Source organism: Ovis canadensis, chromosome 19 (genome assembly GCF_042477335.2).
Source record: "Ovis canadensis isolate MfBH-ARS-UI-01 breed Bighorn chromosome 19, ARS-UI_OviCan_v2, whole genome shotgun sequence".
NCBI classification, from domain to species: Eukaryota; Metazoa; Chordata; class Mammalia; order Artiodactyla; family Bovidae; genus Ovis; species Ovis canadensis.
Window position 1 is genome coordinate 63,877,901 of NC_091263.1, and position 14,971 is coordinate 63,892,871.

The 14,971-nt window shown below is 42.8% G+C and overlaps 1 protein-coding gene across 1 annotated transcript in view; it reads right to left on the reverse strand.

The window, feature by feature from the left end:
- The window catches only part of RAD54L2 (RAD54 like 2), an 86,184-nt gene that overhangs the window by 39,395 nt on the left and 31,818 nt on the right, over positions 1-14,971 (reverse strand). The window contains exon 2 of the mRNA XM_069561092.1: positions 9,396-9,591. Within this exon, the coding sequence (XP_069417193.1) occupies positions 9,396-9,537 (142 nt within the window). The 5' untranslated portion in view covers positions 9,538-9,591. The remainder of the gene's footprint in view (positions 1-9,395; positions 9,592-14,971) is intronic.

The window sequence follows — 14,971 nt, forward strand, 5'->3', positions numbered from 1 at the left end:
ATCACTCTGAACAAGACGGTCAGGGTCTGACATGTTTTCCTGATGCAGGTTTACAGAACAGGCCTGCCCCCGGCACACTCAAACTCTGCCCCTTTGCGTCCCTAAGCCTAACACACAGAAAGGAAGGACAAGAACGAGCACCCAAATCAGCACTGCTTCATTTCTAACAGGGAGGCCATCTAAATACTGACACAAGCTATGCTGAAAAATCAGTCCAACAACATGCAAGTTTTCTCCAAAAAAAGTGACACGTTTCTAGGGAAGAAAAGGAAGACAGAAATACAGAATACAAAGATCTGGCTTGAGGGACTTCCCTGGCGGTCCAGTGGTTGGGACTTGGTGGTTCCATTGCAGGGGGTGCAGGTTTGATCCTGGATCTGGGAACTAAAATCCCACAGGCCATGTACCACAGCCAAAAAACAAAAACAAAGATCCGGCTTGAATCTGTAATTTAAGGAATGCTGCTCGTCATCCATGTTGAGAGCAAAATGCTGAAGTGCAATAGAGTGTTATCTTAACACTGTCTTGTCTGTCTTGGTGCATTCAGTTGCATGGTCTAACTGCTCCCACAGGCGGATTCACAGCCCTTTTCTCTGTTTCAGTGATTCCTCTTTATTCCTAAAAACATGACTTCCCTTCCCTGTCTTCGTCCAGAACAAGAGAACAACAGATCTAGAATTCAGGTTGCAAACTTTTCATTTTGTGGAAGAGACCTTAAAGGCTCAGCAAGGACTTTCCCAGGATCACAGAAGTGTAGATGAAGACTGCTTTGCCTGGTGGGGTGCTCCTCTCTATCACACACTAGAGTGCTGGGGCAAAGGGCCACAGTGACAGCTTTAGCCAGTATGGACTGCCACCTCTCTCTCCTACACCATCAGTTTCTCCCTCCCACCTGATCAGTCCCACTGGCAAAAGAAAGTTTAAAAGATAAAACCTGTTCTCCCCCTATTCTGGTTTGAGCCCCCATCACTGCACTGAAATTGATCATTTTGGGCACAAGGACCCCACACTGCTAAATCCAATGTCAATTCTTAGCCTTATCTAACACAATTGATCACTTCCTCCTTGAAATGACTTTTGTTTTCCTATCTGGATCCTATAACATCTTCTCCTGGGTGATCTACTACCTTAGTGGCCATTTCCTTTCAGTCTTCTTTCCTCAATCATCTTCATTCCCTCCCCACTTCTGCTGTCAAGTGCTTAGTCGTTCAGACCATTTCTCTTATTTTTGGAATAATCTTACCCTGTCCTGTGATTTAGGTACCATTCATATACAGACATGCCCCACTTTTTTTTTTTTTAAACTTAAGAGTTCTCCTCTGAATTTCAACTCAGCAGTCTAACTGCCCTGTGGACATTTCAACTTCGAGGCATAAGACATGTCAAACTTGTTTCTCCAAAATCAAACTCCCGTCTGTCTCCAATCCATGCCTTGCCCCTGATTTTCCTAACCTTAGAAAATGGCATCTTAAAGTTGTTCAATAAAAACTCAGAATCCATCCTTATCTTCCCTGTTACTCTGACACAATCTGTATCTATTTCATTAACCAATTCTCTTGGCTCTATCTTCAAAACATACCGAGAATCCAACTACTTCCACCAACTCCACCAAGCCATCATCTTTCCTGCCTTGAATTCTGATCTATCTTCCTAACTGGTCTCCCTGATTTTGCCCTCATCTCCCTAACAGTCTAGTCCCCTACATATCAACCAGAGGGATCTTTCCTCTGTTCAAAGCCATTTCAATGGCTCCCATCTCACAGAATAAGGCCCCACACATAAGCCTCCCTCATTATTAATCCTCCCCAACACAGTGGTACCTCTGTTACTATGAATGAACCTATACTGACACATCAGTATCACCCAGAGTCCAGAGTTTACATTAGGGTTCACTCCTGATGTTGGACAAATATATAATGACAGGTATCCACTGTGGTAGACCATCCAGAGCAGTTTTACTGCCCTAAAGTCTTCTGTGCTTCACAGATTCATCCCTTCTCTCCCTCAAACCTCTGGTAACAACTGATCTTTTTGCTTTTATTTTTAAAAATAAAAACTCAGAAAATTAAAAATGAAATACCATGGAATATGAAACAATCCTGGTTTTGAAAATTTTTAAATGGCACATGCAAAACAAAAATGCAATAGGATTCCAGCTTTGTAGAAATATACATCTGAAGAGAAAAATAACTGAAAAATAAGATATCAATACTCTTGCTATCTCTGGCTGATAGAATTCTATGTGATTTTTATATTCTTTATAGTGTTCTATATTTCCAAAATTTAATTATAGGTGCATATTACTAATAATCAGAAATTTATTGTTAAATAGTAAACTCAACAAGCAGTTGGGCATCACAGATTTATTATCCAAACTCCAGACACATTCTTTGAAGAAGGATCTAGGATATGAGGCAATCACAGGGTTCATAACATTTACTTAAAACTATTCTTAGAAGAGAAAGAAATCTAGGCTCAAAATAGGGATGTCTAATGTGACAGAAAGGCCATTATAAACAGTGAAAACTACAACCTCCATAACCTATGCTCCCTGTGAAGGGCCCTGGGGGCTTCCACGGGAGGGAGGAAACATTGGCTAGGATTCCCATTAGATTGCTGCAACTATTCCTCCCAAGTGCCATTCTTCATGACGCAAAAGCCGCCCACTCTGATCTTAGTTTAAAACTCTGGAGGTTCTCGACACTTCTTCCACTTCCAGCTGCAAGACTGCTCCTGCAGACTGTTGGTGCTTACTGATACACTCGGGACTCACAGTGTAAGTCTAAAACAGCAGCTGTCAGAACTCAAGCAAATAAACCCAGGGTTCCAGGTATATCTCGAGCCACCACCACGGCCTTACACGGTCAAGCCCCTACCTAGCTCACCCCAGAGCACCCTGCCCTTTGCTCTCTGTCCTCTAGCCACCAAGGCCTCCATCTTCCTGAGTCTAAACAAGCAGAGCTGTTCCCACCCCAGGGCCTTTGCCCTGGCCCTGTGCCTAGGATACTTTACCCTGATTCTTTACACTGCAAGCAAAGAGGACAAATAGAAGGGCGTGAGAGAAGCAGCACAAGTCAGACTCCCTGCAGGAGACTACGAGACGCAGAGGTTGAAAAGGAGATCAGCTTTCCTTACCCAGGGGTCCAAGGTGAAGGGGGTCACAGTTGGCATCTAGGAGGCTAGCTTTCTGTCAATACGATGGCTATGAAGCAGGTTCCGGAAGCACTAAGCATGTCATACCCCTAGCTGCTGTGCAAGGAAACTAGTGTCCCGATGCGCCATGGAAAACAGACAAGAATAGAATGAAATGGGGGAGCGGCGGGAAGGCCTATGTTCTAAAGAGATGTGCCCATCAAATCAGTCTGTGTGCAGATCCTGACTCACTTAAATAAACCAGGACTTCTCCAAGTTTTCTGCTGAGGAGTCCTGAATTACTACAGAAAATGTTCTTATCCCTTAGGGCACCATCCAAAGCATTCAAACTCCACTCTCAAATTTATTTGAAGAAAATCTAATTTTATCTTAAAACTTCATGTGAATACTGATTTCTATGCCCAAATTTCCATTACATAAAAAAATTTTGTTTCAATCCATACCAAAGTACTGAAGCCCCAAGCCCTGACACTCCTCCATTAACTTCCCAATAAAACTGACACTCCAGCAAGGCCTGTCATGTTTACAGTGAAGCTCCATAAACTCCTAGTATCCCTTCCACAACCTAAGGAATCAAGTTTGGAAATGAAACTCCTTGGTAAGCAATCATTCCTAGAAGAGCCAGTAAATGGTTTAAGCCTGTAGTTTTTGACTGGGGCTTGGGTTTTACAATGAAATTCCTATTAAAAAAAAAAAATCCTACTCTTATCTTAGCTGAACAAGGCTGTTCACAACATGGGCCAAACAGCTTGGATGAGCAGAGGGCTCTCAGAAGAAAAGGGTGGTGGAGGACCCAGTTCCCCTACCAAAAAACCAAGAAAATAGCAGAGAAACCAGTACAACTAATGAAGTAAAAAAAAATACCAGAGGAAAAGAAATGGGGCATCTGGTTTTTCCTTGTAATAAATACTCCGTAAGAATAAGGGTAACCTAAATGGACTGGTGGGGGAGGGGAATCTCATCATTAATCACGATTGTTATACACCTGGAGAACAACTGAAATTTTGGAGGGAAACCAAGAATTGAATCCAGATGAATATTAATGGGAAATACATGAAGTTCTTATTAAACGAACATACCAAATTCTAAGAATCTCCCCCACCCCCCAACCTTTACTGTACATTTAGGCCCAGGTTTCTTGCTATTTTTCTCTCCTGTCTCCCTGCTGCAAGGAGATAAGAAACTACCTTGGGGAAATGATATCAGGATTTTTACCAGTCACATAGACAGACCCTTGGAACTATTCCTTGGTCTAGATACTCTATTACCTACAGTTGCCAAGTACACGAAAGGAAGAATCTACTGTAGGCCTAAAGGGTAGAGTGACATTGAGAAAGACCAATGAACCAGCAAACCAACAAGCAAAACACAGGTAAATGAAAACATATCATCTCTCACCCATGCCACACTCTCACATCCAATGCAACACACATCAAGTAGTAACTGAAAGCAAACTTTTTTTGTAAAGGCCAGATAATTCCAGGAGTTTCCTTCATCTAAATATTTCTAAGCACCTTACCTGGATCAAGAGATTAGAGCTCACGCTCAGCTAGAATACTGAGTCAAACAACCACTGCACAGGGAAAGCCCATTTCCAGACAGAGCAGGTTTTGAAACTCTGCCTCTAATAATGACAGACCCCCGAAAGAGCTGACCTCTAACTTTCCCCATCATTCCAAAAGAATATACAAAAGAAAAACAGGAATGACATGCCAATCCAAAACGTCTCACAACATGCCACAGGTCCCCTCACCTGTGATGAACAGAGAGCACTATCTTCTTCCCCACTTTTTTGAAGACAAAATCATGAAGCCGTTCCCCAATAGCCAAAGCCACCATGTTCTATCATAGCCAGTTCTCAGACTAATGCCTCACAAGTCAGCTTTGGAAGGTCAGTATCAAGGGGCAGACAATGCTCCAACTTAATGTAGCAAAGCTAAAAATATCTCAACTCCCCCCATTCACTCACAAGTCTGTTCCTTCCATCTTTGCAAAGGTTTCATAATCCTCCCAGGCTTTACTTAGTCCATCTTCAGTCTGCCCACATAGCCAATAAATAAATCCCACTGCAACAAATCTGACTTTGTATTCCTCATGTGCAGATCAACTGACTCAAAAGTTCAAACCCTCACTGACCCTTCCCATAAAGCTCCGTCAGAGACCTAACTGGTTTTCTTGATCTGCAGGCCATCTCTGCAATAACATTCCTAAAATAAAAGGTCTAATGGATGCTCCCACAGTAAAACCCTCCATCAGTTCCATGTTGCCTCTAAAATAAATTCCAGATCCCTTCATGCTCTGACCACAGGTCATCACTGCAGGCTCACTCTGGTCATCCTCCTAAAGTGCTCAGCTCTACACCAAGTAGACAGCTCACCATTCTCTACCACATGCCATGCCTTCCCTTTATTCAGGTCAGTACTTCTAATTGTCCTCTCATCTCTGATCAACAATATCACCAACTTCTTCCTGCAAAGCACTCATTAAGAAGGAATGCAAACACATCACAGGCAGGGAATTATATGAATCTATGGAGTCAGAAGCAGCATGGGTTTGAAATAGGAGCACCACCTTGGAAACCAAAGGCCCAGCTTTACCATTTTCTTACTAAGTTACACTGAGCAAGGCACTTCCCTTTCTGAGCCTCAGTTTTCTCATCTGTAAAATGCACCCACCCTACTTAACACACAGGATTACTAAAATAATCAAGTAAGATAAAACATTTCAAAATGCTTCTGAAGGGATGGAACTAAAGTAGTAGTTAGAAATTTAGTTTTAAGTGCTACTAGGAAAAAAAATACTTAAATGAGCTAAGCATAATCTTAAAAAGCTTGAAAGTAATACAAAATAAACCCCAAAGATGTGGGAGAATATTCTAAAGTAGAAATTACAAAGAAAACAAACATGATATAGAGGCTCACCAAAGCCAGAAGGCAGTTCTTTGAAAAGGTTAGTAGGATAGTTCAGATGTTTCTGTCAACTATAAGGAAGTGCTGTCAAAGTGAAACACTTCAAATAGAAAGGGCTGTAGTAACGTTTCCTTTTTGAAAGGGTATCTCAGCTGCAGCACTATTGACATTTGGGGCCAGATAACAGTGTGGCAGGGAGCTGTTCTATGCAGTGCAGGACGGTCAGCAGGATGGCTTATTTCTACACACAAGATGCCAGTAGCATTCCTCCTCCACTCCCAGGAGTCGTGACAACCAGAAATGCCTTCAGACTTTGTAACCTGTCCCCCGGGAGGTAAAATCAACCCAGGTTGAGAAAAACTGTTCTAAGAAAACAAAAGGGCCACATCACACTACACCAGCTAAAACCAGACTATTCATAGCTATTCCTAATTTTAGAATGGCTGGCTGCTCTGCCCATTAGAACTGCAGGATAACCAGCAACCCAAGATAGCAGAGGCAAGACTGAAGAAAATAGGCAGGTCTTGGATGTTTCAGCACAACTGCACAGAGTGTTCAAGATGAGAGAACCAGGAAACCTGTAAGAACTGACACAGTGGCAGAAATACCACAAGTAGCAGAAGTATCATTTTTATTTCAGGGGAGCAGGGGTCGGGGGTGGGAGGGGAGGGCTGTAGTGTTCAAACACTATAGTGAAACATAAAAACGGTGCTTGCAAGGAACTCTGCTCAATTGTATGTGGCAGCCTGGATGGGAGAGGGGTTTGGGGGAAAATGGATACAGGTATATGTATGGCTGGGTCCCTTCCATGTTCACTTGAAACTATCACAACATTGTTAATCGGCTATACCCCAATACAAAACAAAAATTTAAAAAAAAAATGCGCTTGAATCAAATTCCAAGAAGTAAGATACCCTAACGGGGCCAAAGGAGACAGCACCTATGGAAACTTTTTCTTACTCGCTCTGAAATTCGTAAGCAATAAAAAGAAATCATTTCAAAATTTTAAAAAGTTATTTCATCAAATACATTTTCTTTTTTAAAAACTCCAATACAATAAGTACATTATTCTGAGACAAATCACAAATTCTTGCCACTTTTAAATAAATAATAGTAAAGTTCTCAAAGTTATACCATACAATTTTTGAATAATTAAGAATCTGACCAGGAGAAAAGGAATCCAAGAAGCCAAGAGGGAAAACAGTGTGTATATATCCATTATACTCACCGGCAGCACCTAAAACCCAGTCTAAACCTGATGAGAGTTCTAGAGGTGCCTGAAAACATAAATTTTGAGAAACCAAATGATATAACAGCAAAAAGTGATGCAGATACCTAGGGATTCTAACGCCATCTTAAGAACCATGAGAGGCAAGCAAAACAGTCTAATGGTATACCTATACATCACTATCTTCCATAATTTCTCCTCATTCTACTTTATGGACAGGAACTATAAAACCAGTGGTGGCGAGACTCCAATGGAACAGGCTAGCAGTGGATCGCAAAAGATGCAGTCCGGGTGAGGGCAGGGAGTGAAATGGTAATTTGCCTGCCAGAAGTAAACTGAAAATGGGGCAGGGACTTCTCGATAGTTTACGTGAAAGAAAATCGATCCCTGAACTGTATGGCAGCTGTTAGGATGATTGAGAACTAAAGACATTAACATCAACAAAGAAAAAGGAGAGATGTTTATTCTCCTGGAACCTGGAGGATGACAGGAGTGCATCTTCACCAGGCTCCAGCAGATCCAAGGAATGACAATCTACTGCAATTTCAGGTATAAAACTGAATACTGGTGTCTTATAAAAAGGTACATTTTACTCCTAGGATAACAGGAAGCTTACAAACGACTAAATCCTGTGCCATGAAAGGCTAGCATTAACTGAGAAGCTGGTCAGATGACCTAACGCTAGACTAATGATGAAAGAAAAAGTCTAATGCCACTTCAACAAGTTGGGAATAGGCGCTCCCGGCGACGTGACTTGGGTGGTGGAGGAGTGGTGGGCTGCTACCGGAAAGGCGCAGAGCTCCTGGGAAGCTATCCCCCCGACGCCCCACCACGAGGAAGTCATGTCGGTCGCTGCGGTGGCCGTGATGCGCTCCACCCCCGAGTCCCCACCCCCGAGTCCCCACTCCCGGGAGCCCCGGCCTCCGAGTCGGACGTAGCTGAGCAGAATAGGAGGGCTCTAACGCCAAGAGGACTGTGGTGATGGTGTGTGAGGACTGATTCCCAGAGCCTTGCCTGACCTCTGACCCATGAGCATGGGGAGGATTGGCATCTCCTGTCTTTTTCCTGCTTCCTGGCATTTCAGCACCTCTCCAGTGGGGTGTCCCCAAATTCTGAACACCAACTTATGTCAAATTATCGTCATCAGCCTTCTGGCTGCTGCTGTCTCACTTTCATACTTTTCTGTTGTCATAATCCGAAATAAGTATGGATGGCTCTCCAAAGACAAGAAGTTTCAAAGGTACTTGGCACGAGTTACTGACATTGAAGCTACAGACACCAATAACCCCAATGTGAACTATGGCATCGTGGTGGACTGTGAGAGCAGCGGGTCTCAGATATTTGTCTATTGCTGGCCACGGCACAGTGGCAATCCTCACGATCTGTTGGATATCAGGCAAATGAGGGATACAAACCGAAAGCCTGTGGTCATGAAAATAAAGCCCAGTATGTAAACAATAAATATCTGCTTAGTAACCAAAAAAAAAAAAAACCAAGTTGGGAATAAAGAAAGGGTGAGCCAAGCAAACCAAACAGGAGTCCAGCAGGGGTCTAGCAGCTACACAGGGGCAGTTCGCTCTCCAGTGGAACAATTTATGGTTGCCTGAAGTGGCTGAGAGGCAGACCAGCACTGCAGGAGACGGGGTAAGCTTTCTGAACCCATCAAGAACCTCTCCCCAAATAACGTCCTCAGGTTCACGGAAGCAGAATCATGAATATAACTGAGGAAACTCAGAGGCCACCCACAGTTACCCCTGATGGGTCTGTGGTCACCAGACCACAAAGTCTCACCACAGGAACTCTGCCACTGACTCGCTGCACGACTTCAACAAGTATGCTCCACTCTCAAATGTGTGGACCTAAGTGTGCACATGGCCAAAGATGAGGTGAGGGCTAAAGGTCCCTTCAGCACCACAGTGAAGCTCACACAGAGGAACAATTCATTTCCTGGGGAAGAGCATATGGATTCACTGTCGCTGTGTTTCAGACTTTGCCTTCTCATGATGGATGACCTGAGAAATCCAACCGCAAACACCCAGCTGTCTCAGCAAAAAATTTAATAGAGGAAAGGGAAGCAACCGCGGTCACTCACGGGAGTCACTCACCATCCAGCAGGTCTTCCCCATCATCCCTGCCATGCTCCTCCACTGCCACCTCCTCCTCCTCCTCCTCCTCCTCTTCCGCATCCTCCAGCTCCACGTCTGGGTCCAGGTCTGGATCGCTCCCTGAGGCGGATTCGTCTGACATGGCTCCCAGAGGTCCTCAGTGGACATTACCGTCTCATGGTCCACTGCAGGGGTCCTGGGAGGAGGACAAGACGCAACAGAATCACTAAAGGATTCACTTAGGAACACACATTTTTCAAAGAGAAAATGTCAAGGATGAATACCCTGGTTAGGTATGGAGCTAAGCATACCTAAAATCTCAACCTTTCCCACAAGGACACTGGCCCTAAGACATACTGTGGTGACTCTCTGCCCACTCAAGACTCTCTTACCTGCTTGTTTGGTCCCTTTAAAGAATTTTCTTGTCCAAACACCCTATATACTTCCGAATCTCCATTGGTTCATTCCTTCATGCATTAACTGCTTCCTGAGCACCAACTCAAGTCAAGGCTATGGTTTTAGTCATGTATGGATGTGAGAGTTGGACTATAAGGAAAGCTGAGCGCCAAAGAATTGATACTTTTGAACTGTGGTGTTGCAGAAGACTCTTGAGAGTCCCTTGGACTGCAAGGAGATCCAACCAGTCCATCCTAAAGGAAATCAGTCCTGAATGTTCACTGGAAGGACTGATGCTGAAGCTGAAACTCCAATACTTTGGCCACCTCATGCGAAGAGCTGACTCATTTGAAAAGACCCTGATGGTGGGAAAGACTGAGGGCAGGAGGAGAAGGGGACGACAGAGGATAAGATGGTTGGATGGCATCACCAACTCAATGGACTTGAGTTTGGGTAAACTCTGGGAGTTGTTGATGGACAGGGAGGCCTTGCGTACTGCAGTTCATGGGGTTGCAAAGAGTCAGACACAACTGAGTGACAGAACTGAACTGAACTGAGCACCAACTCTTTACATCTCTGTAGATATATATACATGCATATATAGTAGCAGGCACTCAGGCTTTGGGGACACAGTACAAAGTAGAGAAAAGTATGTCAGAAGGTGTTATTATCTTATATAGTGTGGTGGAGGTGGGGGTGGGGAATGGGGACAGGAAAGTTCTCACTGAGCAGAGGCCGGAAGGAGCAGAGAGCCACACAGACATCTGCAGGGACTGTGTCCAGGCAGAGCAAGCAGCAAAGGCGAGGTCCTGGAGGAGCTGCGAGTGCTCAGGGAATGAGGAGAAGGCCCTATCTTGGAGCACGACAAGGAAGATGGTCCATTCTCCCATCACCTGAATAAAATGCTTACGGGCAACTGACTACTCATCACACTGTCACTCCTCCCGAGTAGGTAGGGAGCCTCAGAACGCCCGCGCCCACAGCTCAGCTCTCAGGCTCTGCCCTAGCTCGTGGCCCAGTTCCAGCTCCATTTCTTCCAAGAAGCCTTTGTCCACTGAGCCAGTCTTCTGGGATCACGTTCCCTCTTCTGAACTCCAGCAGCCATGCTGACCAGGCTGACCTTCACTGAAGGCTTCATATGAGTTACTTGGCAAAGTGTTTGCCTTCTTTGGTTTCTCACCTCCTGATCCAGTAGTAAGCCCCTAGTGGCAGGGATTTAGCTGGGAACTGTTTCTTTGTATCCTAGAGCTAGAAGCATGTCCTATTCAAATCACTCCTATTCACATTCACTCTCTCCTGCCAATCTGCTTGCTCTATTATATGTAGTATGTGTCAGGCACTGCGCATGTTTGTCCACCTCTCTCTCTCCATTTTACTATTAGCAAAAGTCCTTTCTTCTTGAGTGAAGAGAAAAAAAACAGGATAAAGAGAAAGCTAGCTGTTTTGTGATACAGCAAATACAACAAAATATTAATGTGAAGATTCACCAGTTCTTTCCATTTTTTGGTATATTTCAAATTTTTTATTACAAAATGTGGGGAAGAGGGGCACAAGATAAATAATCTTTCGTAAGACAAACAGCTGTAGACAACCACATCCAGAATCAGGTCATCCTAAAATTCCCTCCCAAAATTAGGAAAAAAAGAAAGAAACACAAGTATCTCAATTATTCAACACAAATACCATTCTAAACCTGGAATCTCTTAAAGTTCAGACACAATTTGAAACAGAACTTCTACGTTCTCCAGAATAGAAACAGAAACAAAACAAAGCAAACTGGATCCTTTACAATTTTGGAAAACCAGAATTTACGACTGCTCAGTTAAAAAGCACAGGAATAATGAGCGTGTGCATCCTGACAGGTCACATACTTAGCCTCTGAAGACAACAAAAGCAAAGAGCAGCTGTGGATGGTTCAGTAATAGAATTCAAATTTTTGCATTAATAACACACTTGCAAAAACATTTACAAAGGGCATTAAAGTACAGGGAAGAAAAGTGACACACAAATACACATTAATGGAACTAATGCTGAGCTACCATTCACTGACAAAGCAAATTTCAAGTCTCTGAGGGAAATCTATGTCTTTAGTTCATTAAGTTTGAAAAAGGAAGTAGAAAACCAATCAAATATCAGCAGGTTTAGAAGTGAAATTTATTTCTGAATATTAGTATAATGATAATTCATGAGCAACTACTCTGTTTGGAAGTCAATGTTCATAATCAGCATAAACCCCCTGTTTCATTCTACACTGCTTGAGGTAAGTTATTTTGCTGTGTGCCTGGCTAATTATGGAGTGGCTTTTAGAGAACAATTTTTAATTAGCAAGTACCTTTAGGTAATCTGAATTCCTGGCATTTTACAGAAGAAATTGTGTGGTGATGGAAAAATGACAATCACTTAGAGGTTAGCAATAACAAGGAAAAGCTTCCTGCAAACCCAGTTAACAAACATCTTTAAAACCATCTCAGCCCCAAGCTCCTGACAGACAGAAGCAAACATCAATTAAACATTCAACCACCACATATGTTGTTAAGACTATGAAAGACATTGGTCCAGCCCCCCTCTTAAAACTATTTTAAAAAAGAGGACACTTTTAAAATAGTACCCAGGCCATCAGATGCCCATATCAGAGAAAAAACTGGCAAGTAATGGCTCTCTTGCTGCTGCTGCTGCTGCTGCTAAGTCACTTCAATCGTGTCCGACTCTGTGCGACCCCACAGACGGCAGCCCACCAGGCTCCACCACCCCACCCCACCCCCGGGATTCTCCAGGCAAGAACACCGGAGTGGGTTGCCATTTCCTTCTCCAATGCATGAAAGTGAAAAGTGAAAGTGAAGTCGCTCAGTCGTGTCCAACTCCCAGGGACCCCATGGACTACAGCTCACCAGGCTCCGCCGTCCATGGGATTTTCCAGGCAAGAGTACTGGAGTGGGGTGCCATCGCCTTCTCCAAATGGCTTTCTTAAGTCCCACCAAATTTGGTTTTTCTCTTTCCCTCCCTTCTACAGGCCACTAGATTTCTTTACAAAGACAACACAATGAGTTCTTTTCTCAGCTCTTCAGAGCCACACTAACTACTTAAGGGGCAGGTTTGGCTGTTACTGATCACCTTCAAAAAAGCAACAAAGGGAAAATGGCAGAGGAAAAGCTGATCCTATAGGCAGCAGCACAGTCAACTGCACTTTGTCTCTAAGGGGATCCGCCCCGACACACACACTTCCATGTGGGCATAGCCTTTCAGAACACAGGGAAAGCAGCCCTGATTTTAAAAATTAGCTCTTGGGGACTTTCCTGGCAAGCCTGGGCCTATGGTTAAGAATCCGCCTTCCAAACAATTCCAAACTCATTCTATGAGGCCACAATCACCCTGATACCAAAACCAGGCAAAGACAACACACAAAAAAGAAAATTACAGGCCAGCATTACTGATGAATATAGATGCAAAAATCCTCAACAAAATTCTAGCAAACAGAATTCAACAACACATTAAAAAGCTCATATACCATGATCAAGTCAGGTTTACTCCAGGGATGCAAAGATTCTTCAATACACACAAATCAATCAATGTGGTACACCATATTAACAAACTGAAAAATAACCATATGACCTCAACAGATGTAGAAACAGCCTTTGACAAAATTCAACACCCATTTATGATAAAAAATGCTTCAAAAAATGGGCACAGAAACAACCTACCTTAACATAGTAAAGGCCATATATGATCAGCCCACAGAAAACATTATTCTCAATGGTGAGAAACTAAGAGCATTCCCTCTAAGTTCAGGGACAAGACAAGGGTGTCCATTCTTACCACTATTATTCAACATAGTTTTGGAAGTCCTAGCTACGGCAATTAGAGAAGAAAAAGAAATAAAAGGAATTCCAGATTGGAAAAGAAAAACTAAAACTCTCATTATTTGCAGATGACATGATACTATACATAAAAAACCCCAAAGAAACTATCAGGAAATTACTAGAGCTAATCAGTGAATTTAGCAAAGTCATGGGATACAAGGTCAATACACAGAAATCACTGCACTCCTATATATAACAATAAAAAAACAGAAAGAGAAATTAAGCAATCAATCCCATTCACCAATGCAACAAAAAGAATAAAATATCTAGGAATAAACCTACCTAAGGAGACAAAAGACCTGTATATGAAAAATTATAAGACATTGATGAAAGAAATCAAAGACGACATAAACAGATAGAGAGACAGTCCATGTTCCTGGGCAGGAAAATCAATATTGTGAAAATGACTATACTACCAAATGCAATCTACAGATTCAATGCAGAAGTGAAAAGTGAAAGTGAAGTCGCTCAGTCATGTCCAACTCTTTGCAACCCCATGGACTATAGCCTACCAGGCTCCTCCGTCCATGGGATTCTCCAGGCAAGAATACTGGAGTGAGTTGCCATTTCCTTCTCCAGGGGATCTTCCCGACCCAGGTGTCAAACTGAGGTCTCCCACATTGCAGGCAGATGCTTTACCCTCTGAGCCACCAGGAAGACTCACTTTTACTTTTTCAGAATAAAAAATTTCACAAGTCATATGGAAACACAAAAGACCCAGATAGCCAAAGAAGTCTTGAGAAAGAAGAATGGAGCCGGAGGAATCAACCTTCCTGACTTCAGACTATGCTAAAAAAGCTACAGTCATCAAGACAGCATGGTACTGGCACAAAAACAGAAATACAGACCAATGGAACAAGATAGGCAAGATAAACCCACACACCCATGGGTATTTTAGTTTTGACAAAGGAGGCAAGAGTATACAATGGGACAAAGACAGCCTCTTCAATAAGTGGTGCTAGGAAAACTGGACAGCTATGTGCAAAAGAATGAAATTAGAACACTTCCTGATGTCATACACAAAGATAAACTCAAAATGGATTAAAGACCTAAATGTAAGACCAGAAACTATAAGACTCTTAGAGGAAAACATAGGCAGAACACTCAACATAAATCAAAGCAAGATGTTCTATGACCCACCTCTTAGAGTAATGGAAATAAAAACAAAAATAAATAAGTAGGATCTAGTTAAACTTAAAAGCTTTTGTACAGCAAAGGAAACTACAAACAAGGTGAAAAGACAACCCTCAGAATGGGAGAAATAATAGCAAGTGAATAACAGCAAGTGAAATAACTGACAAAGAATTACTTTCCAAAATATAC